Below are 27,415 nucleotides of genomic sequence, written 5' to 3'. Positions count from 1 at the left end.
CTAATGCAGTTTTCACCACAACTTTATTGGACATAACTAGTGCAGATAATTAGAATCAACTGTACATGTGACTATATTTAAACAATAAAGAAAAAGCTATCTTGGTTAAATTTCAGGACAGGGCTTTAACCACAGAGGTCTATTATGTACAGGGGTAAACCCATTGTTTTTATTCCTCTTAGTTGAAAGGAAAAAACTCAGTTTTCAAGTACTGTTTGAGGGGACATACCTAATCTATTGGAAAGCTGTTTTCCTGAACTGGGACCCTTCTAACTGTATCTTTTCTAGCTTCTCTGAAATGATAAACCAGGATTTATTAGCTTCAATGAAATATTGAAAACTAAGTAGCACTAGCCTCATAGGATGTAGTGAAATTCACCACATAAACAGAACCAAAGAGAAAACCACATGATTATCTCAATTGATGCAGAGAAGGCTTTGACAAAATTCAACAGCCCTTTATGCTAAAAACCCTCAATAAACTAGGTATTGATGGAACGTATCTCAAAATAATAAAAGCTATTGACAACAAACCAACAGCCAATATCATACTGAATGGGCAAAAACTGGAAGCATTCCCTTTGAAACCTGGCACTAGACAAGGATGCCCTCTCTCACCACTCCTATTCAATATAGTACTGGAAGTTCTAGCCAGAGCAATCAGACAAGAAAAAGAAATAAAGGGTATTCAAATAGGAAAGGAGGAAGTCAAATTGTCTCTATTTGCAGACGACATGATTGTATATCTAGAAGACCCCGTCGTCTCAGCCCAAAATCTCCTAAAACTGATAAGCAACTTCAGCAAAGTCTTAGGATACAAAATCAATGTGCAAAAATCACAAGCATTCATATTCCCCAATAACAGACTTAAAGAGAGCCAAATCAAGAATAAACTGCCATTCACAGTTGCTACAAGGAGAATAAAATACCTAGGAATACAACTAACAAGGAACATAAAGTACCTCTTCAAGGAGAACTACAAACCACTGCTCAATGAAATAAGAGAGGACACAAACAGATGGAGAAACATTCCATGTTCATGGTTAGGAAGAATCAATATCGTGAAAATGGCCATACTGCCCAAAGTAATTTACAGATTCAACACTATCCCCATCAAGCTACCAATGACCTTCTTCACAGAACTGGAAAAAACCACCTTAAACTTCATATGGAACCAAAAGAGAGCCCGCATAGCCAAGCCAATTCTAAGCAAAAAGAACAAAGCGGGAGGCATCACACTACCAGACTTCAAACTATGCTACAAGGCTACAGTAATCAAAACAGCATGGTACTGATACCAAAACAGATATAGACCAGTGGAACAGAACAGAGGCTTCGGAGGCAACACAACATATCTACAACCATCTGATCTTTGACAAACCTGACAAAAACAAGCAATGGGAAAAGGATTCCCTGTTTAATAAATGGTGTTGGGAAAACTGGCTAGCTATGTGCAGAAAGCAGAAACTGGACCCCTTCCTGACACCTTACACTAAAATTAACTCCAGATGGATTAAAGATAAGACCTAACACCATAAAAACCCTAGAAGAAAATCTAGGCAAAACCATTCAGGACATAGGCGTAGGCAAGGACTTCATGACCAAAACACCAAAAGCATTGGCAACAAAAGCCAAAATAGACAAATGGGACCTAATCAAACTCCACAGCTTCTGCACGGTGAAAGAAACAGTCATTAGAGTGAATCGGCAACCAACAGAATGGGAAAAAATTTTTGCAGTTTACCCATCTGACAAAGGGCTAATACCCAGAATCTACAAAGAACTAAAACAGATTTACAAGAAAAAAACAAACAAGCCCATCAAAAGTGGGTGAAGGATATGAACAGACACTTTACAAAAGAAGACATACATGAGGCTGACAAATATATGAAAAATGCTCACCATCACTGGTCATTAGAGAAATGCAAATCAAAACTACATTGAGATACCATGTCACACCAGTTAGAATGGTGATCATTAAAAAATCTGGAGACAACAGATGCTGGAGAGGATGTGGAGAAATAGGAACACTTTTACACTGTTGATGGGAGTGTAAATTAGTTCAACCATTATGGAAGACAGTGTGGCGATTCCTCAAGGACCTAGAAATAGAAATTCCATTTGACCCAGCAATCCCATTACTGGGTATATATCCAAAGGATTATAAATCATTCTACTATAAGGACACATGCACACAAATGTTCATTGCAGCACAGTTTACAAGAGCAAAGACCTGGAACCAACCCAAATGCCCATCGATGATAGACTGGACAGGGAAAATGTGGCACATATACACCATGGAATATTATGCAGCCATCAAAAATGATGAGTTCGCATCCTTTGTAGGGACATGGATGAACCTGGAAACCATCATTCTCAGCAAACTGACACAAGAACAGAAAATCAAACACCGCCTGCTCACACTCATAGGCGGGTGTTGAACAATGAGAACACAAGGACACGGGGAAGGGAGCACTACACACTGGGGTCTGTGGAGGGGAAATAGGGGAGGGACAGAGGTGGGTGGGGAGTTGGGGAGAGATAGCACGGGGAGAAATGCCAAATATAGGTGAAGGGGAGGAAGGCAGAAAATCACACTGCCACGTGTGTACTTATGCAACAATCTTGCAAGTTCTTCATATGTACCCCAAAACCTAAAATGCAATAAAATAAATAAATAAATAAATAAATAAATAAATAAATAAATAAATAAATAAAAGAAAAATAGCACATGTTGAAATCCACAGTCTTGTCACAGACCACCTTTGTTACCTTCCTCTCGTTTATTGTCCTCAAGCCAAACTAAGCACAACTTTGAGCTGCAACAGCAGATCCAACAACTACATGGGGATGGGAAGTGTAAGGAGGCATCCTCCACATCCAGGGCCCTGATTGCATCATTCCGTTTGACTTTTGCTTTGCTCAAGCTTGTCGCTGTGTTGCCAGCAGCAAATATGCTGACTGAAAACTGTCACAACAGCAATCATTACAATCCAGGAGTTGAGTTTGACTGGAACATATGTCTTCAATTTTAATAGCTCAGCTTCCCAGATGCCCTAAAGGAGTAATATTGCCTGAGAAGGAGCTTTTCATGTAAGAATAATTTGTGTTAAGTAGCTCAGTGATCTGTTTGTTAGGTTACAGCTGACAGTTTGTTTATATTTCTAAAGGGGCATGATGAATGGGGGAGAAGTTGATGCTAATTAGCCTAAATTGTTCCTAAGAATGTAGAGGGGTTTGCCAGTTTCATTGTTTCTGTTTCTTTGCACATTTTAAATAATTGAATGGAGCTTTGACCATTCATCATAATTTCAGGCAAGATGGAAATAAATGAATTTAGCACGGGTCCACATGTGCGATGGAAGATGTCACTTTAAAGGGCAATTAGATAAGACATCAACTTGGGGCTAAAGCAGACTATTTTAATCCATTTGTATAAAAATATCAAACATGAGTGTTTTCATTTACTCCATTAATTATCTTCATCACCATAGGAGGACACAGCCCTTCTTTTTGAAAACCCATCTATTCCCATTAAAGAAGTAATGATGTGGTATAAAATTTGAGCCTTTGGCTTCTGGAAAAAAGATCCGTGGCCTTACTCTCTAAGACAGTCTCCTCCCCTCCCCTGATGTCATCAAATGGTTTTAAGAAACCTGTTTGCTGTTGGGCTTATTGCCTGGCCAGGTAGAAAATGAAAAAGGCAGCAGAAATGTTTTTGAAAATTGGAATTCATATAGTAGTGTCCCTTATACAGTAAGAGCTAATAAGGTACCAGTGGAACATATTTTAGATATTTCTCAAGAGTTCACCTATATGTATTTCTCACATATAACTCATGCTGGGTTACATGGTGAAGTGGTCTTTAACTTAGGATGTAACTTCCTATCTGAGTTGCTACAGCACTTCCTCCAGGTAGGAAGGTTAATGTGAATGGGTTATTTCATAAGGCTGTAGAATAATATATATATGTTCCGTTAACACACATATTTTGAGAATTAAAATAAGAAAAATGAACCTAAATTTAGAAAGTCTATGATTTTTTCCAATCTTTTAATCCTCATTGGAGGCCATTCTTTTTTAATTTATGCACATAAAATACCACAGGAAGAGATGGTATAAATTTGTGGACTGTGGAGAATGAGTGAACATTTTTGAATCAGGATCTTTAAAAAGGGTGAAATTTGAGTATGATTAAGTTAGGAAAAAGCCTCGCTTACGGCGGAAGTCAGAGACTCTGTATACATTATGGGCATGTCATGGCTTTTAAAAAGTTATGTTAGACTTCTATACAAATTGTGAAGGAATTTGTATAACCCCAAACAAAATTCTGTGTGGTTCTGAACTTTTCCTTAGTTGAAAAGAGAGAGAGAGTGAGAAAGAAATATTGCTGGTTAGTATTCTGATCAGGGACAAGCTTTACTGTCGGGTGGGCCAGTCGTTTGCACTGCCTGGGTGTTTTCTTGGTTACTAATTTTCTCGGAAGGAAATGATCCTATAGCTTATGCTAGCCACGTTTGTGCATATATGCTCTGTAATTGGCATTTATTAAGGAGACCTTCAGTTTGATGGATGACTGTCAAGAGCTAAGCTTGCTGGCTTTAAAGACAGTTGATTTTGCTTAAATTTTGTTATATTAACTCATTAGAACTCTGCACTGCTTCAACCTACTCTTTGTTTACTTTCTTACAATTAAAATTTTTGAACGATTGATTTTTAGAGACTTGGCAGGAGCCCATTTTACACTTGGAGACTTAGTCTGACAGAAAAATATGCACCAGAGCAAACATTCATAATAAAAGCATGTGAGTATTAAAACTAAGATTTTTGTAATCTCTTTAATTGCTGCCCAGTTAATTAGCAGCTTTTAAACATAAAATTGCTTATTACTTATCTTTACTTTGTATAATTAGGTGTCTTGTTCCTCTACGTTCTTTAAAAGTGAATCCTACAAAAGCAACAGCTATAGAAATATTTTCAATTCAGGATATTTAAAATTAGAGCTTTATGCATTATATTAGCAGCAACATAAGCAAATAATTAGGAAAACGAAAGCCTATCTGACTCTAAAGATACAATTTTAAGAGGAAAAAATATACTGCATATGCATTTAAACATTTAATTGTAAATAACTAATGCATCCCAATTGTATTTTTAATTTTATAATATAAAAATCTCCCAACCTTTAGTGACACATTTCAAGTTAAAGGTTGTATTTCATTTTCTCCTTTGAAACCACCCTCCCACAAAAGTGCACGAAAATGCCATAAATGAGATGTTCTTTTCCAATATGCATCCGTACGATGAACCATATTTCTTATTAAATTTGATGTACCCACTAACTCAAGAGGCACACAATGGTGATGTGTTTGGTGTGTGTGTTTCTTGAAAGATTTTAAAGCTGATCTCTACCAAAAACTCAATGCTTGAGGGGAAAGGATGTACTTTCACAAAAAACAAACATGGTTGGAGAGTGCTTGCACTAAGATTACAGACTCACGCATGGTTGTCTCTTTTTTGGCTTGTTGTAACTAGTTGATGAGTTAATTATCTGTGGGGTCTATTTACCAAAGAGGGTAGCATGGTGAGTAGATGAATTCGTCACATCATCCCAATATCTAGATGAGTGAGAAAGGAAAATAAAGAATAAATAAAGAAGGAAAAATAAATAACATCTACTTATGAAAATAAATACCGTGTAGGGCTATAATTTTTAGTTGATGCTTTAAGTAAGAAGTTTTTAAAGTAATTTTATGTGTAGTGCTACTGCAGAATGGTACGAGCTCCCTTGACTAGCCTTCCCAAAGGAAAAGGGAAAATGAAACTCAGTTGGTTTCAGGTCACAGATAATCCAACTTTCCCTACTCTCCAAAAGGAACTTGAGTTGGCAGAACAAAATAGACTTCTTTGCCAATGATGACAACCTTTTAAGTTTAGTGATGAAGTTGATTCATACTTACTTTATTCAATGATGGAAAATACAACTAATTGGCTCCTTATTTGGTCCATGATGCTTAGTTAATGTATTCAAAATTATTACTGGATTGAAAAAATGAATTCACATGTCAGAACTTCTTTTATTGTGGAGGAAACTGGCAGTCATCAAAAGGGCCATTAAAAAACAGTTTAATGAAGAAATACGTGACTATTCATGAAAAGCGTCTAGTCTAAACTTAGCAGGAAGGCCGTGGACTCTTTTTTCTTCTAGGTTACAACAGTATAAGAAAATAATCTTGCATCTATTAGACTTCTGCACAAATTTTACCCTCACAAAGTCATTACTTTGACTGTGCAAATAAAATATAATTATACATGAAAAACCTGAAGCTTAAAGTCTTCCTACTAATTTTATATTAAAATGTATGAGATTGTATCCTTTTATTTTTAATTGGTGTATTATAATAACTAAGACTAATTTTCAATGGCTTTCCCATTTCAACTTAAAAAAAATGGCTGGCACTTTTTGGTAGTGTTCCATGTCATAAGCTCTGTTCTAAGTATTCCACATGGATTAACTCATTTAATTATTACCATCTCTTGATGTGGGTACTATTGAATAGGGGGTAAAACTGAGAAATAGAGAGGATAAGTAACTTGGCGACTATCATGCAGCTAGTAAGTGGTACGCTGGAGATGTGAATACAGGCATTCTACCTGCAGATTCAGGGCTCTACAATGCAGTCTTTAGTTTGGTTAAGTAGTTGAGGATCCATATACAAATACCTAAATTTAATCAATTTATTTTTCAGAAGACAGAATATTTCATTATGTTGAGAAGACCTAAAATGAACATTGCATAAACATACCTATACCCAGAGTAATATCCTTTTATCTTAACTTCCATATTCTAACACAAGACTAACACAGGAGTTGTAGGCTAGCACTCTGGTCAAGTTTATACCTTGTGTGATTGTCACACTGTGGAGGGAATGGGATTTGACCTGAGGCCTAGCCAAACAGTTATAGTATTGAACCATATTATAACAGAGTTGTACTTTGTTTTAAAAATACAATTATTATTTTAAAAAGGAGATAAAGCAACAATAATAAAAAATCCAGGCCCCCAAAAGTAGTTTCTACAAAAATTTGTCAAGTTTTCAGAAGTGTTTTGAAGTCTACTTAACAAAGTCCAGCAATATTTAGGTTCAATAAATGAGGCTGGTTTTTATCACTAGACTGGAATAATTAATTCTGGGATAATCTAAACTTTAGTCAAGTGAATTACAGCTCATAATGCTTGTTGAAGATAATATAAGAGTATAAAATGTCATACTTTTTTTAAATTTCAAATTCCTAGACAAAGGGATTTTGATTATTCTGACATCTTTGAAATTTCTAGCAGAATACAATGTCCATACAGGAAATACTGTGCTGAGAGGATTGAGAATCAATGTGTTCATCTAACTGATGAGAAAAACAGAAATTGTGCATAAAGATAAAATTATCTGAATGAATTGAACCGATATATGTATATTTTAGTGTTTGTTCACTAAATATTGATAGAATGTTTACTGTACATTGAGGATACGGGGTAAGCAAGGCAGACAACTCCTTAATAAATTAACATTCTAATGAAGCATACAGAAATAAACAAATAATATAATGTCAGATAATCATAGAGTTGGAGAAAATAAAGCTGGGGAATGGGATAAAAACTGATGTCATCCCATGAGCGTGGAGTGTTGTCTGTTTTAAATAGAGGGGTTAGGGAAGCCTTCTCTGAGATGCTGCTATTTGAGCAAAAATCTAAATAATAAGGAGCAACAGAGGCATTTCTTGTATATTTGACATATAGGATAAATAATTTTTAACACCCCCCCTCCTCTTCAGACACAGTTATTTTTAGTAATAATCATGCAAGGAGAAGAATGATAAACCCCTGTAAGAAAATAAAAAACAGACAATGAAAAAAGAACTTATTAACCTCATGTGTATTATCATGCCAGTTACAAAAATGATGTAAAAGATAAAAATAAAATAAACATTACAGTACAATAAAGGAAAAGGGAATAGATTAGCACTTTTAAATTGTATCATTGTATTTGTTTAATAAAAAGAAAAACATACCTGTATAGCTTGCAGCTTGTACTTACTGTTTTACCATTTAAAATCTTTTCTTTTAGAACAACTTTATTGAAATACACATGCCATTTATTCCTGTACCACTCAATTCACTATTAAGGTGTGCAATTAATTGGTTTTTAGTATATTCACAGAGTTGTACAATTATTGTCATGATGAATTTTAGAACATTTTCATCAGCCCCCAAAGAAACCAATACCCTTTAGTCATCACTCCACTTCCACCATATCACCTTTTCCTACCTCAGCCCTAGAAAATCACTAATCTACTTTCTGTGTCAATAGATTTGCTAATTTTGGATACTTCACATAAGTGGAATCAGACAATGTGTGTTTATTTGTGTCTGGCTTCTTTCACTTAGCATAACATTTTCGATGTTCACCTATATTGTAGCATGTATCAGTTCATTTCTTTTTATTGTTGAATAACATTATATTATGTGAATATAACATATTTTATTTATCCATTCATCAATTGTTGGACATTTGGGTTGTTTCCATTTTTTGGCCACTATGAATAATGCTGCTATGAACATTGATGAGTACATTTTTGAGTGGACATATGTTTTCATGTTTTAGGTATATACCTAGGAATGTGGAATTGCTGGGTCATACAGTAACTTCTATGTTTAACCTTTTCGGGAACTGCCAGAATGTTTTCCAAAATGGTTGCATCATTTTATTCCCAACAGCAGTGTATGAGGGCTCCACCTTCTCCATGTCCTTGCCAACACTTAACATCTGACTTTTTAATTCTGTCTATCCTATTGGGTATGACATGGTAGTTTATTGTGATTTTGGTTTGTGTTTCCCTGATGGTCAGCGATGTTTAGAATCTTTTTGTTTTCTTATTGGCCATTTATATATCTTCTTTTCACATTTTAAATTGCATTATTTGTCTTTTTATTATTGAGTTGTAAGGGTTCATTATGTATTCTTTGTTTTTTTGAGATGGAGTCTTGCTCTGTCTTCAAGGCTGTAGTGCAGTGGCATGATCTTGGCTTACTGCAACCTCCACTTCCTGGGTTCAAGTGATCCACTTGCCTCAGCCTCCTGAGTAGCTAGGACTTACAGGCATGCACCACCACACCCTGCTAATTTTTGTATTTTTAGTAGAGATAAGGTTTTACAATGTTGACCAGGCTGGTCTTGAACTCCTGACTTCAAGTAATCCACCCGCCTTGGCTTTCCCAAAGTGCTTAGATTACAGGCGTGAGCCACCATGCCCAGCCAATGGTTCATTATATATTCTAGATACAGGTTTTTTGCACCAGATATATGATTTGCAAACATTTTCTCACATTGTATAGTCTTTTTATTTCCTTGATGGACAGCACAAAAGTTTTGACCTTGATAAAGTCCAATTTTTATTCTTTTGTTGTTTTGCTATTGTCATATCTCAGAAACCATGGCCTAATTCAAGGTCATAAAGATTTATACCTATGTTTTTTTTTTTTTTTCCAGAAAGTTCATGGTTTTCTCTCTTAATGTAGGTCTTAGGTCCATTTTGAGTTGGTGTGAGATAAGGGTCCAACTTCATTCTTTTGGATGTGAGTATGCACTTGTGCCAGCATTATGTTTTGAAAAGACTTGTTTTTTCCTTATTGAGTTATTTTGGTACCTTCACTGTAAATCAGTCAATTATAAATGTCAGGGTTTGTTTCTGGACTCTCAATTCTATCCTGACCTATATGACTGCCCTTATGCCAGTATTATACAATTTTGAATCTATTGTTTGTATAGGAATTTTGAATCTTTTTTTTAATGTAATCTATTGAGTATATAGTAACTCAGGAGTTGGAGACACAAACTGTACCCAAAGTGATCTATAACTATTCTGAATCTATTGGGAACTTACTCTTGAATTGCATTCAAGCATTTATGACTGTATATGTTGGAAGCCAACTATATAACTAGGTTTCTCCGAATTAGCTTTCATGTAGAATATAATGTTTATTGAAGGACAAATAACATATTTTGGTAGAAACAGCATTTTATCATTGACATTTAAAATTGCTGGTGCATAGCGGTAAATGAAAAGTAGACTGAACTGACTTTAAGTTGGTTTTGTTATTGTTTTAAAGTTCTCTATCAACAGTACATCTCCAAATTTCCTGTATGCAGGACCAACTGCTCCTACCACCAGCTTACCCTTGGGTGCTATTAAGGAGGATTATATATCTGAGATCTAGAGAAAGAGCCTTCTAAGAAGAAGGAACAGAAATGCTAAAACCTTATATCACAAGCAAGTTTGAGATTTTTAAGGAATTGAGATAAGGCCATTATTGTAGCTAGAGCATAGAGGTGAGGGTGCATGGTAGGACATAAGGTGGGAGAGACTGCCTTTATAGTAGTGCCTTTTATCTAGGACAACCACAGGATTAATGGCTCAAACTGTGGCACTTCTGAGAGTGAAAGAGACCAGTTTTAATGATTATGTCACGATAACAGGCTTAATGGAACTGTCCCAGGAAGATTAGGATGAATGGTCACCATGCTTAAAGGATATGGCACAGAGTTGAATTTTAACTACCCATAGAATTCAACCAAAAAGGTCAACTGTGATAATGGCTAAATGCATTTCTTAAATGCAAGTGAGCAATCAGCTGACTTAACACCATTAGTAAGTTATGAATTAGGGAGACTGAGTAGTATGTATAGTATAGTAGGTTAGAGTAGTGCTTATCAATCTTCAGCATGTGTGAGAGGCACATGGAGGGCTTGGTTAAACATAGATGGCTGGGTCCCACTCTCTAAAAGTATGATTCAGCAAGTTCTGCATTTTTAACAAGCTCCCAAGTGCTTCTGATGCTTCCGGTCTATGGAGGGACCAGACTTTGAGTAGCACTGGTTTAGACTTAAGAGATGACACTCTAGAGTTAGACAGACTTCATTTAAATTTCAGCTTTCGTGTTTACTGACTGGGTGGTCTTGGGCAAGTTTAATATCCTTTTCACGTCTCTTTTCCTCATCTGGTAAAATGGGGATTATAATCCTTGTGTTATATAAATGTTATGAAGAGTAAATGTGATAAAACAGTTGCCTCTGTATTTGGCATTACTGTAATCAGTGAACATGTGTTATTGTTATTGTAGTTAAAAAGAAGAATCATGGTGAGTAATAATTATCAAGTAAAACTATAAACATGTTTCAGATACTGCATTGTAAATCAACCCTAAAAGTATATAGCTGCAACTACATACCTAGAATAGTGTATCAATACCTGGAAAATAATAGGCTCTGAATACTTGTTGACTGAAAAAGCAATTGGTGAATTCACTTAATGAATTCATTTAATGAAAAAACAATCGGTGAAGTCACTTAACTGTGTGGAGAGAAATAATTGATTTTCATCCTATTATACCTCTTTTATTCTCAGAGCATACATTCAGCATAAACTGGAGCACACAAAATTCCTGCCTCTCAGTTGTGAACAATTTGATTTATTAAGTCAGTTAGGATAGATTTAAACTTGAAATTGATGAGACAGTTACAGTTGAGAGCTTCCTGGTGTATGAATGTGGAATGAACTTTAGGCAGTAATACTAGTGCTATGTTCAGATAGAGGTGTGGTAGTTGTAGAAGTATCTACTGCAAAAATTAGGTTTACTTAGGTTGCGTTACTGAGTTATACTAGTGTTGAACACAAAATTCAAAATATCCTTATTTAATATTACTGAGGAAATACTTTTAAAATATCCTAATTTCTATGGGAAAAATAATAGACCAAACTACTGTGAAGAGAGGCCTACAGAAAAGGATCTGCTAATATTAGATCTGAATGATTTATCTTTTGTCTAGTGGCCATCTGATTTCCACATGGTAAAATAGGTACTTCAGGGTGGGTAAGGAAAAGGAAGAAGGAAAGGAACTAACATTTTTTTTGAATATTTGCTATGAGCTAGGCACTCCACTGTGTGCTAGGAGATTTACATATTCTAATTAATTCATTCTTCATAACCATCATGTTAGATGGGTATTATCACTCCCTTTCATTTCTGAGGACTAAAGTTTTAAGAAGACAGAGGGAGAAATAAGTGGTGTCCCTGCGAATCCCACTCTCTCTTTTTAAAAATGCTTTGTATCGTGGCTAATGCTTAATATTATTTTTATGTTTTTAAAACATTTCAGCTTTTATTTTAGATACAGGATATACATGTGCAGATTTGTTACATGGAAATATTGTATGATACTGAGGTTTAGAGTACGGATCCTGTCATCCTGTCACCCAGGTACTGAGCACAGTGCCTTATGAGTAGTTTTTTTCTTAAACCCACTCCCCCTACCCTCTAATAGTCCAGAGTGACTATTGTTCCTATATTTCTGTCTATATGTGCTCAGTTCTTATAATTGAGAATATGCTGCATTTGGTTTTCTGTTCCTGTGTTAATTTGCTTAGGATTACAACCTCTAGCCCCACCCATGTTGCTGCAAAGGACATGATTTCATTCCTTTTTTATGACTGTGTAGTATTCCATGGTGTATATGTACCACATTTTCTATTTTTACCAGTATCTATATATGGTTATGCAGTTTTCTAGCAATGTGGCAGACTTGCTACATTTGTTATAGTTTCCTAGTTTGTTGCTAAGACAACTTAGGTACTGAAGAGATTCTGGTGCGGTAATTGAAGATTGATAATTCAATCTGAGCCTTTATGTTTATTCAGAGTTGATTTAATTCTTTTACATGGTTTTCTCTTTACTGCAGCATCTTACTTAATAATTCCTAGGCTAGGATTTGAAAGTTCGGTAGTTGAAGTGCAGAATAAAAGAGAAGATTCAAAATATTTTAATTCCTAATTGTTACTGTATTTTATCACTGTAAGCAATATAAAGCAACACAACTGTTAAGCCAATAATGGTTTTTGGCTTGATAACGTAGTAGTTCCCTCTTTGTGGGCCTTAATTATAAATTAACCAATCAGAAATTCCTGTTTGATGTAACAGTCTTGGGAGACTGGGTTCATTTGGCGACAGCCACATTCTGACAGACAGAAGCAAGAAGCAAATAATTGTAAGTGTATTGAATGCTGGTCATGAAGTGAGGCCACTGTAGGTGGTATGCCTTTTGTTTGGATCATGTCTTGAGACTCACCTTTGCCACAGTTGAGTCATTTTCCATGATGTGTCACTAACAATGCGTCTTCTCAATTACAACTCTCAAGAAGTTATATCTGATATTACATCTAACATTAGAGGAGACATACCCAAGTGTTAGAGATAATTAAATAGGCCATTTAAAAACTCTTCTAACTTAGGTAACTTTGTAATGCCTGTATTAACCTACAATTTTTATCTTGTTCCCAAATAAAGTTGAAAAGAGTTCACACAAGCACTTTACAGGCATCATGATCAGGGTCTTATAATGTCATTGGTGGTAACTCCCCTTAAAATTAGATTCAGGGGCTGGGTAGAATATTCTTCCAGATTAATAGCATCTTGACTATCCCCCTACCTCTCTCCAAACTAGTTGACAGGATTAAGGAGAATAGATAGAGATAGTCGATAACCATTTAACAATTAATGTATTCATTCTACCTACAACTTTTGGATTAGCCAAAGATAACTGTATATTTGGGCCTGGAAGTCGACCCTGCTACTATCCTTCCAATTATCTTGGAAGAATTTAGGGCAAATGATGTCATAACTTCTATGAGACATCTTAAATTATGGAGCATGCTGAATCTTAATTCTTTCTGAAATGGCTCATATTTCGTCTGTGGTGAATGAGCCAGTCATTTATAAGTATGCAGCAGATCATGTGCCCTATCATGCTAGTGAAGGAAGAAATATATAAATAAATACATTAGTTTGTTCAATTAGTATTTATTAAATACCTACCAAGTACTTGGTGCTAAGTAGTAGTTTTTTGTTTGTTTGTTTGTTTTTGAGGCAAGATCTTGCTCTGTCACCCAGGCTGAAGTACAGTGGAATGATCATGGCTCACTGCAGTCTTGACCTCCTGGGCTCAGGTGATCCTCCCATCTCAACCTCCCAAGTAGCAGGGAGCACAGGTGCACACCACCGTGCCTGGCTAAAACAATTTTTTTTGTATCTTTTTGTAGAGATGGGGTCTTACCATATTGCCTAGGCTGGTTTTGAATTCCTGAGGTCAATCTATCTGCCAGCCTCAGCCTCCCAAAATTCTGGGATTACAAGCATAAGCCACTGCGCCTGGCCCTGAGTAGTTAATAAGACAAAAGTAGTCTGTGCCCTCAGGGACACTGAGCACAATTACAACAGTATATGATGACTGCTTCACTAGAAGTTAGGGTTTTTTTGAGCATTGCCAGGGCCTTGATCTTACTTAGAGTGAAGAAAGATATCTCTAGTTTAGTCTGGTCTGCTGTAACAAAATACCGTAAACCTGGTAGTTTATAAACAACAGAAATGTACTTCTAAGTTCTGTAGGCTGGGAAATCCAAGATCACTGACAGTTTTGGTGTCTGGTACAGGCCTTCTTTCTGGTTAATAGATGGCAGCTTCTAGCTGGGCCTTCATAGAGTAGAAGGGACAAAACAACTCTCTGGGGCCTCTTCAATAAGGGCACTAATTCCATTCATGAGGCTCCGCCTTCGTGACATAATTCCCTACCACAAGCCCCACATCCTAATACCATTACCTTGGTGATTAAACTTCAACCTGTGAATTGGTGGGGACATACACCTTCAGACCATGGCACTAAGAAAGTGACATTTGGATTGGGGATAGGCAGTGAGAATGGCATGTTTCAAATAAATGTTTGGCAGGTTCCAGGGACTGAAGGATGCTCAGTGTGACTGGAAGAGCAAGCGAAGCCTTGTCAGTGGAGCAGGAAGCACAGGCTAGATATAGATAGTAAGAGTCTTTTAGGGCATGTTAAGGTAGACTGGATTATAAAGATAATAAGACATTACTGAAGAGTTTTAACCTTGAGCATCATGATCAGATTTGTGTTTTATGATGATCACTCCAAACAAAGGTAAGTTCAAGGGTTGTGTGGAGGAAACATGGATTAGATAGGAGAAAGGTTAAAGTGATAATGAGGAGGCAGATTGACAGAACTTGGTTATTCATAAATTGAGACAGAGGAGTCAAAGGGATCCCTGGATTAGTGATTTGAGGTACATGGGTAGACACCAAAGAAAAAGAGCATTAGGGAAAACCTTGGGGGTGGGGTTGAAAGGTCGGGAAAAAGGAAATGAGTTCAGTTCTGAACATTGGAGGATGTGTGGGATACCAGGTAGGCTGTTGTTCACTAGGCAGTTAGATAAGTGGGTCCAAAGATCCGCAGATCTGGATTCACCACAAAAATGTGACAGTGACCAGTTGTACATGGATTCGAATTAAAGTTCTGCAAGTATATAGAATGAAAACAACAGAAGGCTATGACGGGGCCCTCAGAGGAGCACCAGCATTTAAAACATTAACATTCTGAAGTGATGATTTAAAGAAACCATCAGGTGAAAACATCTTTAAAAACTTTTTTTAAGGAAAAGAGAAAGGCTTGTGAACCTGGGTTTTTTCCTTTCTTTCCTAGAACTGATTTCTAGCTTACTTTTACCTCAAGTGAGGTCATACAAATTCCAAATCACAGTCTGTTCTGTTGTGGTTAAATTGATTCTCCAGTGCAAACCATTTTAAAACATGCAATGAAGAAAAAAAAGGAAAATAAAAGCCAAAGCAACAAATTATCCATAGCTAAAACTGTATGAACATAACGCATAATCAAAGCAACCATAAAGGCAGTGTTGCCAACATTTGATGATGGCCAGAGAATGCCCTTGCTTCTTTTCCCCCTTTATACCACTGCCTTCCAGTATCTTTTCATTTTCGAAATCCTTTAAAGATAGGGATCTTTGTATTCTGTCTCACATCTTGATTTCACAGGTGTGTGGTAGAAACTAAGAATAATGGCTCCCAACTTGCTCTTTTTTTAACTGCTTATAAAGGACTTTTGACTGAATGGCAAAACCACTCTTCTTTTTCATGTGGACAAATCCACGTCCACAAAACCTTGATTTTTGGTGTGATTGCAGTAGAATTCTCCTTCCTTCTTAAACAGTTGGTGGACTTATTCCTTATCCTGATATATCATCCAAGTTTGTTTCTGTTTTCCCCTCTGGGGATGATAATGTGGCTTGCATTCTTTTGGAAGTCTTGGACACCAAGAATTTTGAGGTCAGCTCAACTAGGGAAGTGAAGGAAAGAATGTCAGCTAACCCAGCAGTGAAACCTCAGGAGTGTGTGCCTTAAAGGCCATTTTCTCTGTATTTTTCTTTTTTTCCTCTTGTATATTAACCACAAGTAACCCACAGTCTTTAAACCAGCTTCGTAAGAAGCCACCAACAAATGTTTAAAGCATCTCAACAAAGTTTCCAAGAAAGTCCTGGATAAAATTGTGTTTGAATGATGACCAATATATCGTCTTTCTTTTTTTAAACCCACTTTCTCTAATTTGTGTAAAATTAACTTAAATCTCAAATTTTAAGAAATTAGAAAATGTAGCAGTAGGAATGGTTGTATTTTTCCAAAGTAACTTATTTTAAGTGAAACAAACGGAATGTTTGGTCAGACAAAAAAAACGGTCAAGGAATGAGGGACTTACATGCCCCTTTACAAAGTAGGTGGATGCCAGTGTGTCATGTATAACTCCCACTAAGCGTAGAGAAATATCTTTCGTTTAAAAATTTAAAAAATATTTCTAAAATGTCTATAGATTTAAGTCCTTTTGATTTGGAAAGAAGGAAAGCAAAAGCCCCACTGAATGGATTAACATTAAGAATATTGTTACCAGCAGATTTTAGTGCCTTTTGTTTTGTTTTTGGTTAAAACCTAAGCCAAAGGCTGACCATTATGTTATAGGGATTTACTGACCATTATATTAATATTCTTATTTGAATTTGAACAAGACACACAAACATACCCATGTATACACACGTATGTAAAAGTGTTTTTCTTTAGTAAATATTTTTACTACTACCCGTCTAAGATTGCAAATGGCATGCAGATTATCCAATGTAGGATGATATGAAATAGAATGATACAATGTTTTGAGTATTTTTATAGAGGGGTCTGCTCCTTATACACCTTGCCTTTCTTTTGAGGTATCTTTCCATTTCTATGTTACATGTTCTAAAATTCAACTGTTATATATAACATAGAGATTTTCAGGTGGTCATAGATTATGCCCAGGTGTATGATCTAGTGGGAAGATAGTCAACTAATGGGATAGACAAAGAGAAAGCAGAGTAATTCACTTAAAATCCAGAGAACTTTACAATGTTGAAAAGTAAGTAAAAGCAGATGTTGTAAAGTTTAGAAAATCAAGACATTATTTTCCTGTTTCCATTGAATTTTTTCTAAACATATTATAAATAACCTTTGAAGTAATACAAAGTCCTCTGTTTATTTTGCTGATAGCATCTTTTGTAAGAAACTTTATCAATGCTTGTTTAAGTTATAGACTAAATGATATCTCGGCATGGTGAAAGAATTGACTGTATCTTCTGGCAAATACAGTACTACAGTGCTGAAATTACTTACAATGTCTGAGTTACTTAGATGTCTATTTGATTAGGTCTTTGGGGTTTAATGTTAAACAGCTCAAATGTTTTATGCTATCAGAAGATAAACATGGAAGCCCAATATTTCATTATTTACACACTTTACATTAATTTTATATTTTATGGAGACTTTATTTTATTCTTCAATAGAGAGAACTTGCTGTATTAATCTTTGTAATTATTCTGACGAGAGTGGCCTAGGAATTTGAAAATTATGCTCTCCATGCTGCACCCTTCCCCATGTTCCATGTTCTAACTCAGGCTCATATTAAACATTAAAAAGTCTTACAGGGGCCAGGCACGGTGGCTCATGCCTGTAATCTCAGCACTTTGGGAGACCCAGGCAGGTGGATTATGAGGTCAGGAGTTCAAGATCAGCCTGGTCATCATAGTGAAACCCCATCTCTACTAAAAATACAAAAATTAGCTGGGTGTGGTGGCACATGCCTGTAATCCCAGCTTCTCAGGAGGCTGAGGCAGGAGAATCACTTGAACCTGGGAGGGAGAGGTTGCAGTGAATGGAGACCACCGTTGCACTCTAGCCTGGGTAACAGAGTGAGACTCTGTCTCAAAAAAAAAAAGTCTTACAAGGGCCGGGCACAGTGGCTCACACCTGTGGTCCCAGCATTTTGGGAAGCCAAGGTGGGCAGATCACTTGAGGTCAGGAGTTCAAGACCAGCCTAGCCAACATGGTGAAAACCCGACTCTACTAAAAATACAAAATTAGCTGGGTATGGTGAAGGGTGCCTGTAATCCTAGCTACTCAGGAGGCTGAGGCTGGAGAATCGCTTGAACCCGGGAGGCGGAGGTTGCAGTGAGCCGAGATCACTCCACTGCACTCCATCCTGAGTGACAGAGCAAGACACTACCTCAAAACAAACAAACAAGCAAACAAAATAAAGTCTTACAGGCCAGGTGCGGTGGCTCCTGGCTGTGAACACCAGGAATTTGGGAGGTCAGATGGGTGGAATACCTGAGCTCAGGAGTTTGAGACCAGCCTGGGGAATATGACGAAACTCCCATCTCTACTGAAAATACAAAAATTCACCATGCCTGGTGATGTGTACCTATAATCCCAGCTACTAGGGAGGCTGAGGCAGAAGAAATCGCTTGAGCCTGGGAGGTGGAGGTTGCAGTGAGCCGAGATTGTGCCACTGTTCAGCCTGGATAACAGAGCTATACTCTGTCAAGAAAGAAAGAGAGAGAGAGAGAGGACTGGAGGAAAGAAGAAAAGAAGGAAGGGAGGAAAGGAGGAAGGGAGGGAGGGAAGGAGGGAGGGAAGGAGGGTCGGTCTTCAATGTGGCCTCTACATATGAAGGCTGTTTCAACTGAATTGTCATTTTTTTGATGACTTAACTTAATATGTAAACGAGCTTGGGAAGAGCCAGAGCAAGGTGTTCGCTAGCCTGGGGAAGCATAGGCTTGGCTCTAGGGCAGGTGCCCATCCTCACAGCTCTCGCTGGCCCTCATCATTTGGAGTCACCAAATGTCTTCCAGCTGTTAATGACTGTCCCAGGCTCAAAACTGCATCCCTGTGGAGGATACTTTCAGGGCGTAAGCCAATTCTGGAAATGACTGGCTGCTAAAATACGGAACAAGGGAAATCAGTTCATATCAACAACATAAACCATCATCTGTCTGTTATTACATTCATTCAGCTGGGTCACATATGACTCAATAATCAAATTACCACCCTACATATCTTAAATCCACATGTGAATTCGACCACCATGTGACATGGGAAAACAAAGATAAACTAGGATGTCTTCTCTTTATTTTACTTCTTTCGAATGTGTCTTTTTTCTGCATATATAAGTAAAATTACTTGTAAAATTTTGAAAATTATGTAATATGGAAAGTGAGTGTCCACAGTGGATGTCCCTCCTTCCCCCATCACTTGACATACACTGTTTACCATTTGGTGTGCATATCAATGTCTTCTTAATCAAAAATGGAAGTTCCTATTGCTAATTCTGTACCAATACAAATGTGACCTTTTAAAACTAATTTAAGTGAAAAATTGACTGGGTCTATCAATATAAAGTTTCAAAGGTAGATAAAATTTAAATGGGGAAAAATAAAGCAATCTTTTTCTGTTATTTATGCTTCAGCTTCTTTCAAGAAGCATTTGAAACAGCTTCCAGTAAAATCTAGGGCAAGGGAAATACCACCAAAAACCATTCATAAAGTGTAAATCAGAGAAAGAATGAGGAAATACTGAAAGAAGAAGGAAAATGTTAAGTCAAGAGGTATTAGTGGTGGAAAGCTACACCATTTAATGTAAAACCTTACATGTAGTTTCAGAGTGGTCTTCATAGTTCAGTTTTTACTGGGTTGCAAAAGGAAGCCAGTTCCTTTGAGAAGTATTTGCATAGAAAACTTCCATCTATAGTAAAAATATTAACTTCACAGGGTCCATGTAATTAACAATGATGCTTTCAGGCAGGGGTAATGCCTTCTACAACTTTGTATTTCCAGGACCTAGTACCATGCTCTCCAATACCAGGTCCTAAACACATTTGGTAGATAATGAATGAGTGAAACAGTGAATGAAGCGATGAGTGACAACTGTAATCATTAGCAGTTTATTTTTATTTATTTATTTATTTTTGAGATGGAGTCTCACTCTCTCACCAGGCTGGAGTGCAGTGGTGCAATCTTGGCTCACTGCAACCTCTGCCTCCTGGGTTCAAGTAATTCCCATGCCTCAGCCTCCAGAGTAGCTGGGATTACAGGCATGCACCACCACACCCAGCTAATTTCATAGTTTGGTATTTTAATTTTTGTATTTTTAGTAACAGTTTATTTATAATGCTTATATATGTGTTCCACTTACAATTGTTTCTTGTTATTGCCTCATCATTGCCATTAAATTCAAGAGCATAATGCTCAATTCATTCATTTACTTAACAAATATTGAGTGCTCAGGAGCCCAGTTTTAGGTGCTATGATACTAAAGTGTGCAAGACAGTTTGTGCATTCATATTGCTTAAGATCTAGTGGGGCAGGTAGACAAGTGAGAAAAGCAACAATATGGAAAGACTAATAGACAAGCTAAGGGTGCTATGAGAGCCCACAGGAAGAGTGACTAAGGCAGACTATGGAAATGGGTGAATTATAATCTGTTACAAGCAAGGCAGTCCCACAGGTCGGGTTCAGAGGGACATGGTTGAGGTATGTAGCTTCCTTGTGGTCTAGCCTAATATAGGGCTAACACCTGGGCTCTTGAAGAGAGAATAGTTGGCGTCTATAATGAGGCTTCATGCAGGATTTGACAGTAGCAGAATAGCAGACAATTTAAAATTAGTGTTACTGGTAAGTATCTGAGGAAGAGGTATCCTTTGCTTTAGACTGAAGACAAGGTCCACATTTTACATCTGGTAGTATCTTGTATTGTAAAATATGAGGTATCAATCAGCTTCCCACAGGAAACAAATGGTACATGGAAAGGGCACAGTTGAAGAGGGATTAATGGAAGAATGATTGATGAGGGAAGGCAGAGTTAAGGAACGAACAGGAGGATCCAGCACTCAGAAAAAAACATTTTCCTCAGAAAAAAACATTTTCCACGGTGAAGGCTGCTTTATAGTAGCTGTGGCCTTAACTGGAGAGACACAACTCAAAACCTTACCTATAGAGGAGGAAGCTGGGGAAATAAACACTCAATCCTTTTTCTCCTCCTGCCTTTTGAATTTTTTTTTTGAGATGGAGTTTTGCTCTTGTTGCCCAGGCTGGAGTGCAGTGACGCAATCTCAGCTCACTGCAACCTCCGCCTCCTGGGTTCAAGCAATTCTCCTGCCTCAAAATGAAGAATGTCTAACATAACTGAGGATCATGATTTCTAATTCCATCAAGAAAAGCTGCCCCATTTTCAGTCAATAGTGGCACAAGTTTGTATGTTATGAAACAAAGAAAACATCAGTTTCAGTCCTAGAAGAGTACCACATCATTAGAAGCAAACTGTTGTAGAAAAACAGAGTTATTTTTTTAATTGCAGTTGATTTGCTTTATTGTTGACAATGCTAAAGAAAGGATTTAAGATATTTGTTCGTTTAAATTAAGTTGTATGCATGGAATGACAGCTCTTTCTTCTTTCCTTTTGTTCTTAAATAAAATATTACCTGACCCATCTGAACAGAGATGAACATCGTTTCTCTGAGGTAGGAAGACTAGTTCTAGAGATAATTGACAATGTAAATTTCTAGACCTCTTTCTAGAGCTTTGTAGGGATGTTTTATCTCAGAAGGCATTTTGGACACTATAGTTATGTTAGAAGAGTACAGAAATATGGGAAAATGGTTAAGTTTCTTGGTCAATCACAGGAGACTAACCCGGGTTATACCAAAATAGGTAAGTCAACACTATCTTAAACTGATGCCAGATTGCCTAGCAGAGCATTTAACTTGGACACAAGACAAGAGGGCCTGTTGGCTTCAGAAATGATACTAGGAGAGAGTGCAGGGTAGCAGGGGCAGGCTGGATGGGGTCAAGGCAGAAAACGCCTCCATTCTCTTAGGATCCCAGTTGGGTCTGAGAATTAAATTACATAAAAGATTAACAACAGAAAACCATAATACAAATTTTACTTGGCACAAGAATCCTCATAAAGTAATGAAGACCCAGGCTGGCTGTAGTGGCTCATGCCTATAATCTCAGCACTTTGGAAGGCTGAGGTGGAAGGATTGCTTGAACCCAGGAGATCGGGAGCAGCCTGGGCAACAAAGCAAGACATTGTTCCTATAAAAAATGATGATGCATTTGAGGACTGACTGCATCTTAGATTTGACAAAATGCAGAGTAGTTTAAAAATTGAATCTTGAAAGCATGCTTATAAATACAATTCAGGTGTTTTTCTAGTCTGTCTTGAATAACCAGAATGTATCTCTGGATCTAGAATATGACTGAAGAAAGTGAAATCTAGTTAATTGCTTTCTGACTGAATATATAGCAAATAGGTTTTGACTTATTTTTCAACTAGATTTGATTTGTAATTATTATAAAAAATAATGTGTTAAGAAATATTCTGAAGCTGCCCTCTAGCCCAGGGCTGGTTCCATTTATAAGGGTTTTAATGGGCAGAGAAGTTGAAAAATGGTAGCACGTGAGACAAACATTTTTCTTCTTTTCTATAAACTCATTGAAAAGGAATTGTCTTCATTGAGTTTTTATAAAACAGAGAATTGGAATTTAATAACTAATAGCTGCTTATCCAGTTTGCTCCAGTCTCTGAAAAATAGTATCTGATGAACACAAGTTGTCTGGCAGTAATACAGATATATTATATTCTGCAGTGGGATTAATTTAGCATTTTTAAAAATTTTCATCAATACCATGAATACATCTTTGCTTTGATTCTATACTTGCCAAGAAACCTTCTGAATTAGCTTTCCAGAGGATTAATGCCCTTGACGATTTATTGAATGTTTTATAAATGGCTAATCATTTTGGAATGTGACTTCATGTCAGCATAAATGGACAAATAGCCCAATGTCTTTCTCCTTTCCCTTTTGGTGCTGTACTTTAGTTTGTCTTGCAAAGTTAGTTGAAAATTCCACTTTCAGAGAAACTCTCGGTATTTCAGAACCTTGTGTGATGAGTCCTTCCCCTGGAGAAACTGATGTGACAGCTTGTCCAGTGAGCAAAGCAGCCAAGGCTTAAGAGGAGGTGAACCTGACAGGGGCAGAGCACTTCTCACCTCTGCACCCTATCTTCACTGACAAGCACCATTTCACCCAAAGCCCTTCTTGATTCCAGTGTATGTGGTGATTCCACAAGTATCTTAATCATTTCCAGGCTTGCTTAGAAATTGTTTTAGAATAAACAGTCTCTCTTTGTACCTTGTAATGCCCTGCGCCAGGAACATGGTGTGCAATTCTGGTCAGCAGCCCTCAAGGAAGACATGATTAAAGTGAGAGGGTGCAGAGAAAGTTAACTAACATGAACAAAAGAATAATGATTAATTAGCTTAAGTTGGAGAATTAATCATGAAATATATTTTTTTTCTGAGTGTAGAATTAAAATGGGGGCCTATTTACAAAGGAAAAATGCTGAGCGAGGGGATGTGGATAACATTTATAATATTATAAAAACTATGCTTTCTAATTTATTGAATTCTGGCATACTAGAACTTAGGGAACTTGCAGAAGTTTAAAAGAGGTCTACAATGAATAGAAACTTATGGAATGCATTATCCTAGGATGTGATGCAGATTGAAAATATAAATAGATTTACTAAAAGTTAAGATAAGCTCATTGATAACAGATTGAGGAAACAGTGACAATTTGGAGTATGTCCACAGCACTTGAAGGAAATCAGACGTCTTCCTTTTTCACATGTCCCTTAGTGTGCTCATCAAAGAAGGTAAATGGGCATAGGTAGGATATATGTTCGAGTCTAATTAGGATGATAATACAATTGCCAAAACATAAAAAACAAAACAAAACCTTGGATCCTGGATACATTAAATTACCCAGGTTCCAAAAGAAGACACATGAATGAAATAACTGCCTGTGAATTCTAGGGTACTGATATGGGGTCTCTGTGAAAGAGTGTACCTTGTACACCGGGAGCGTCAATCATTGTTATCAGTGGAGTGAACAGTAATGTGCATGTGTTGAACACAGGCAGAATTAGGGATCACATAGCCTTATTTTTCATAGACCACCATGTTGCTTGTGTCAAGCCTTTTCTTGAGTAGAGAATCAGGGTTTTGTCTGCAAATTAATGTAAAATAAATGAGACTCAGCCATATGTATAAAAAGCAGAAATAAAAGTTTCCTTTAAGCTATTTCCTTTTAAAATGTTCCTGGGAAAGGGCCTCTATTCTTTTATTTAAAATAAAACTGGAAATGTGGTAGAAATATTTTTGTAGTAATTTTTTTTTACAAATAAATTTTATTGGCATTCTTTGCTGTCTCTCCCAGTATGAACTAGTTCCTTGCATGATTTACTTCTGTTTTCAATGAAGAAGGCTGAAACTGATTTAAATTAAAACAACCTGCAGTTCTATTAGGATGCATGTGGTACTATGTCTCACCTTCTATCTTCACTGATGATAATCACATTTTTTTTCACAATATGCTGGCATGTTTTTAAGGATGTCTATACATGTGTTCATAAACACATATTTGTACACACATCAAGGATAGAGACATAAATATTATGAAGGTATAATCTACTGTTGCCACTGATACTCTTTAATATATCACAACCATGTTATATCTTAGTAATTTATCTTATGAGATGGTGGGTGCAGATGGGTGCTCTTGAAAACCACACCTCTGAATCTGAAAAAGGATCAACTGATATGGTCATATGTTTCAGTGTCATAAACAGTAATAAAAGAAGTAACTTAAGTGGTTTTTTAAAAATTGCTTTATTTAGCTTATAATATTTGGGGAATCTCAAGAATTAAAAGAAAATATGGTGCTCATAGATCTTTTTCTGCCATATTATTTATTTATGATCTTCTTTATGCCTGTTACATGAAATGTACATATCAAGTGTTAATAAGTCAGTTCATGTAAATACATTCTTCAATGAGTACTACCCTTTGTAAGTGAACAAGCAAAGAATTTGCACTGAATTATTAGTATCTAGCAGTGTTTTTCCAGACAAGTGACTAAAGTAGATTTAAATCAATGTACGAAATTAAATTGCATTAAATTTTGATACTAAATGAGTTCAGTATAGCTATGTGATACAATCATGTAAATGTACTAATATAAAAGAATACAACCAAAATTGAGACAGCAAAACACATGTAACTCTTTCTAAAACATTCATTTAATGAAAATCTACTGCAAATAAAATCATTATACTTTGAATTGTTATAGTGCTTCCACAGTTAAGACACACTGTATTACACATTTATTCCTCTGACCCACAGAGAACTCTGCGTGAATTATCACATCCATTTTATAGACAGAGAACCTGGTCTCAGAGAGGAAAAGTACTTGAATCGATGTCACAAAAAAAATCTCCTAGTTGGCTTCTCTTGCATCAGGCATCTCTCCTCTGCTCTATTTACCATGCAGCTGCCAGAATGACCTTACTCCTGCTTAAAATTTTTCAGAGCTCCTCGTTGCTGGTATGATGGACAAGTCCACAATGTGGTGACTATGAGCCCTGACTGCTTTCGCGGCCCATGTTCAAGTCCAGAGGTTGGCAAACATTTCCTGTAAAGGACCAGTTAGTAAATATTTTAGACTTTATGGGCTATACATCTCTGCCACTGCTCTCCAGCTTTGTTGTTGTCAGATGAAATAGATGGCAGGCTAGATTTGGCCTGCAGGGCATAGTTTGCTGACTTCTAATTTTGCAATAGAATCCCTTAGAATATGGGAAGAAAATATCAGAAGTTCTATTTATATTTTGTTCTTAATCCCATCCTTTAAAATTATTTTTTGTGTATATTTTATAATACATATAATATTTTCATAAATAAGTAAATCTACATGTATTCTGAGCTTATGCTTAATTTTAGTTTTTACTGATAGGATTTGTATTTGATAAAGCTGAAAGACTAACTCTCTGCTTCACCAACCCACAATCAAGCTGCTGGCAATTTCCTGAACACACTAGACAATTTTCTGCCTCTATACTTTTGTTCATGGGATCTTCTCATTTATTTAATGCTGTTTTTGCTTGTCATTTCTGCTTACATCTCAGATTTTCCATCTGGGATCACTTTCGTTCCACTTGTAGTATATCCTTTTGAAATCCATTTAATCAGGGTCTGCTGGTAGAAAAAAAAACTCTCTATTTGCCTGAAAACATCTTTAAAATAAGGATGCATTTTCTGGATATAGAAGTCAAGGTTGGCAGTTATTGTCTCTCGGCACATTTAGTATCTTTTTATATACGTTTTACACTATCTTTTGGCTTTTGGTAGTGTTTTTGTGAAGTCAGCTGTCAAACCGATGTTCTTTGGGAGGTAATCCGTCCTTTACTTCTCTGGCTGCTTTTACTTTGTTTTTTGGGGTAATGCAGTTTTACTATGATGTTACTACAGGTTCATTTCATTTTATTTGCCTATTCAAAGTTCATTGGGATTCATAAATTTGTGATTGGTATCTTTTAGTAGTTCTAAACAATTGTTAGTCAGTTTGCCCCTGCTCCTTCCCCATTTTTTCTCCTCTTCTTCTGGAGCTCTGGTTAAATATATGTACTCCTTAGCCTTTTAAGCCTAATCTCTCTTTCATATTTACATTTTTCCCCGCTGTACTGCATTCTGGATAATTTCTTCTGCCCTATTCTTTAGTATACTAGTATTTTCCCTCATCTATGTCTAGATTGTTGTGGAATCCATTCATTAATGTCTTTTGTTTTCTACTTTTCTGAAAATAATTATAAACACTTAAAACTTCTAAATAGGTTGAAAAAGTAAAACAGTACAAAGAATACTTCTAAACTCATTACTAAGGTATATCTATTATCAATATTTTACTCCTTTATCTTTATTGTTTGCTCTCTGTCCTCTCTCTCTCTCTGTGTATATATAATTTTAAATGTAAATATGCATTTTATTTATATACAATGGTGATTTAGAGAAAAATATATATTTATATATATATGTATATCATGTATATGCACACATGTACTTTTTAAATGATTATGGTTTTTTTATATGTGTACTTTTTTTATGAACCATTTGTTGGTAAGTAACATACATCATGGTCCTTAACCCCTGAGTACTTCAGTGTTTGTTTCTGAAGAGTAAAGATATTTTCATATGGCTATAGTACAAGTATCAATATAAATACTCTTTGCATGGTAAATTTAAATT

At 36.4% G+C, this 27,415-nt stretch overlaps 1 protein-coding gene across 5 annotated transcripts in view; it reads left to right on the top strand.

The window, feature by feature from the left end:
• SLC25A21 (solute carrier family 25 member 21) overlaps positions 1-27,415 on the top strand; it is a 516,565-nt gene that overhangs the window by 82,359 nt on the left and 406,791 nt on the right. Inside the window, exon 1 of one of the 5 annotated variants that reach the window (XM_012469195.3) lies at positions 25,703-25,790. The exons of the other annotated variants lie outside the window; for them this stretch is intronic. Within the exon in view, the coding sequence (XP_012324618.2) occupies positions 25,775-25,790 (16 nt within the window). The 5' untranslated portion in view covers positions 25,703-25,774. Of the gene's footprint in view, positions 1-25,702; positions 25,791-27,415 lie in introns of those variants that run through there. 5 annotated transcript variants of the gene reach the window in all.

This window comes from Aotus nancymaae, unplaced genomic scaffold (assembly GCF_030222135.1).
Source record: "Aotus nancymaae isolate 86718 unplaced genomic scaffold, 86718_ANA_hifiasm-v0.15.2.pri h1tg000062l, whole genome shotgun sequence".
Taxonomy (NCBI): Eukaryota; Metazoa; Chordata; class Mammalia; order Primates; family Aotidae; genus Aotus; species Aotus nancymaae.
The sequence above is the reverse complement of the archived record's forward strand: the minus strand, read 5'-3'. Positions and strand labels throughout refer to the sequence as shown.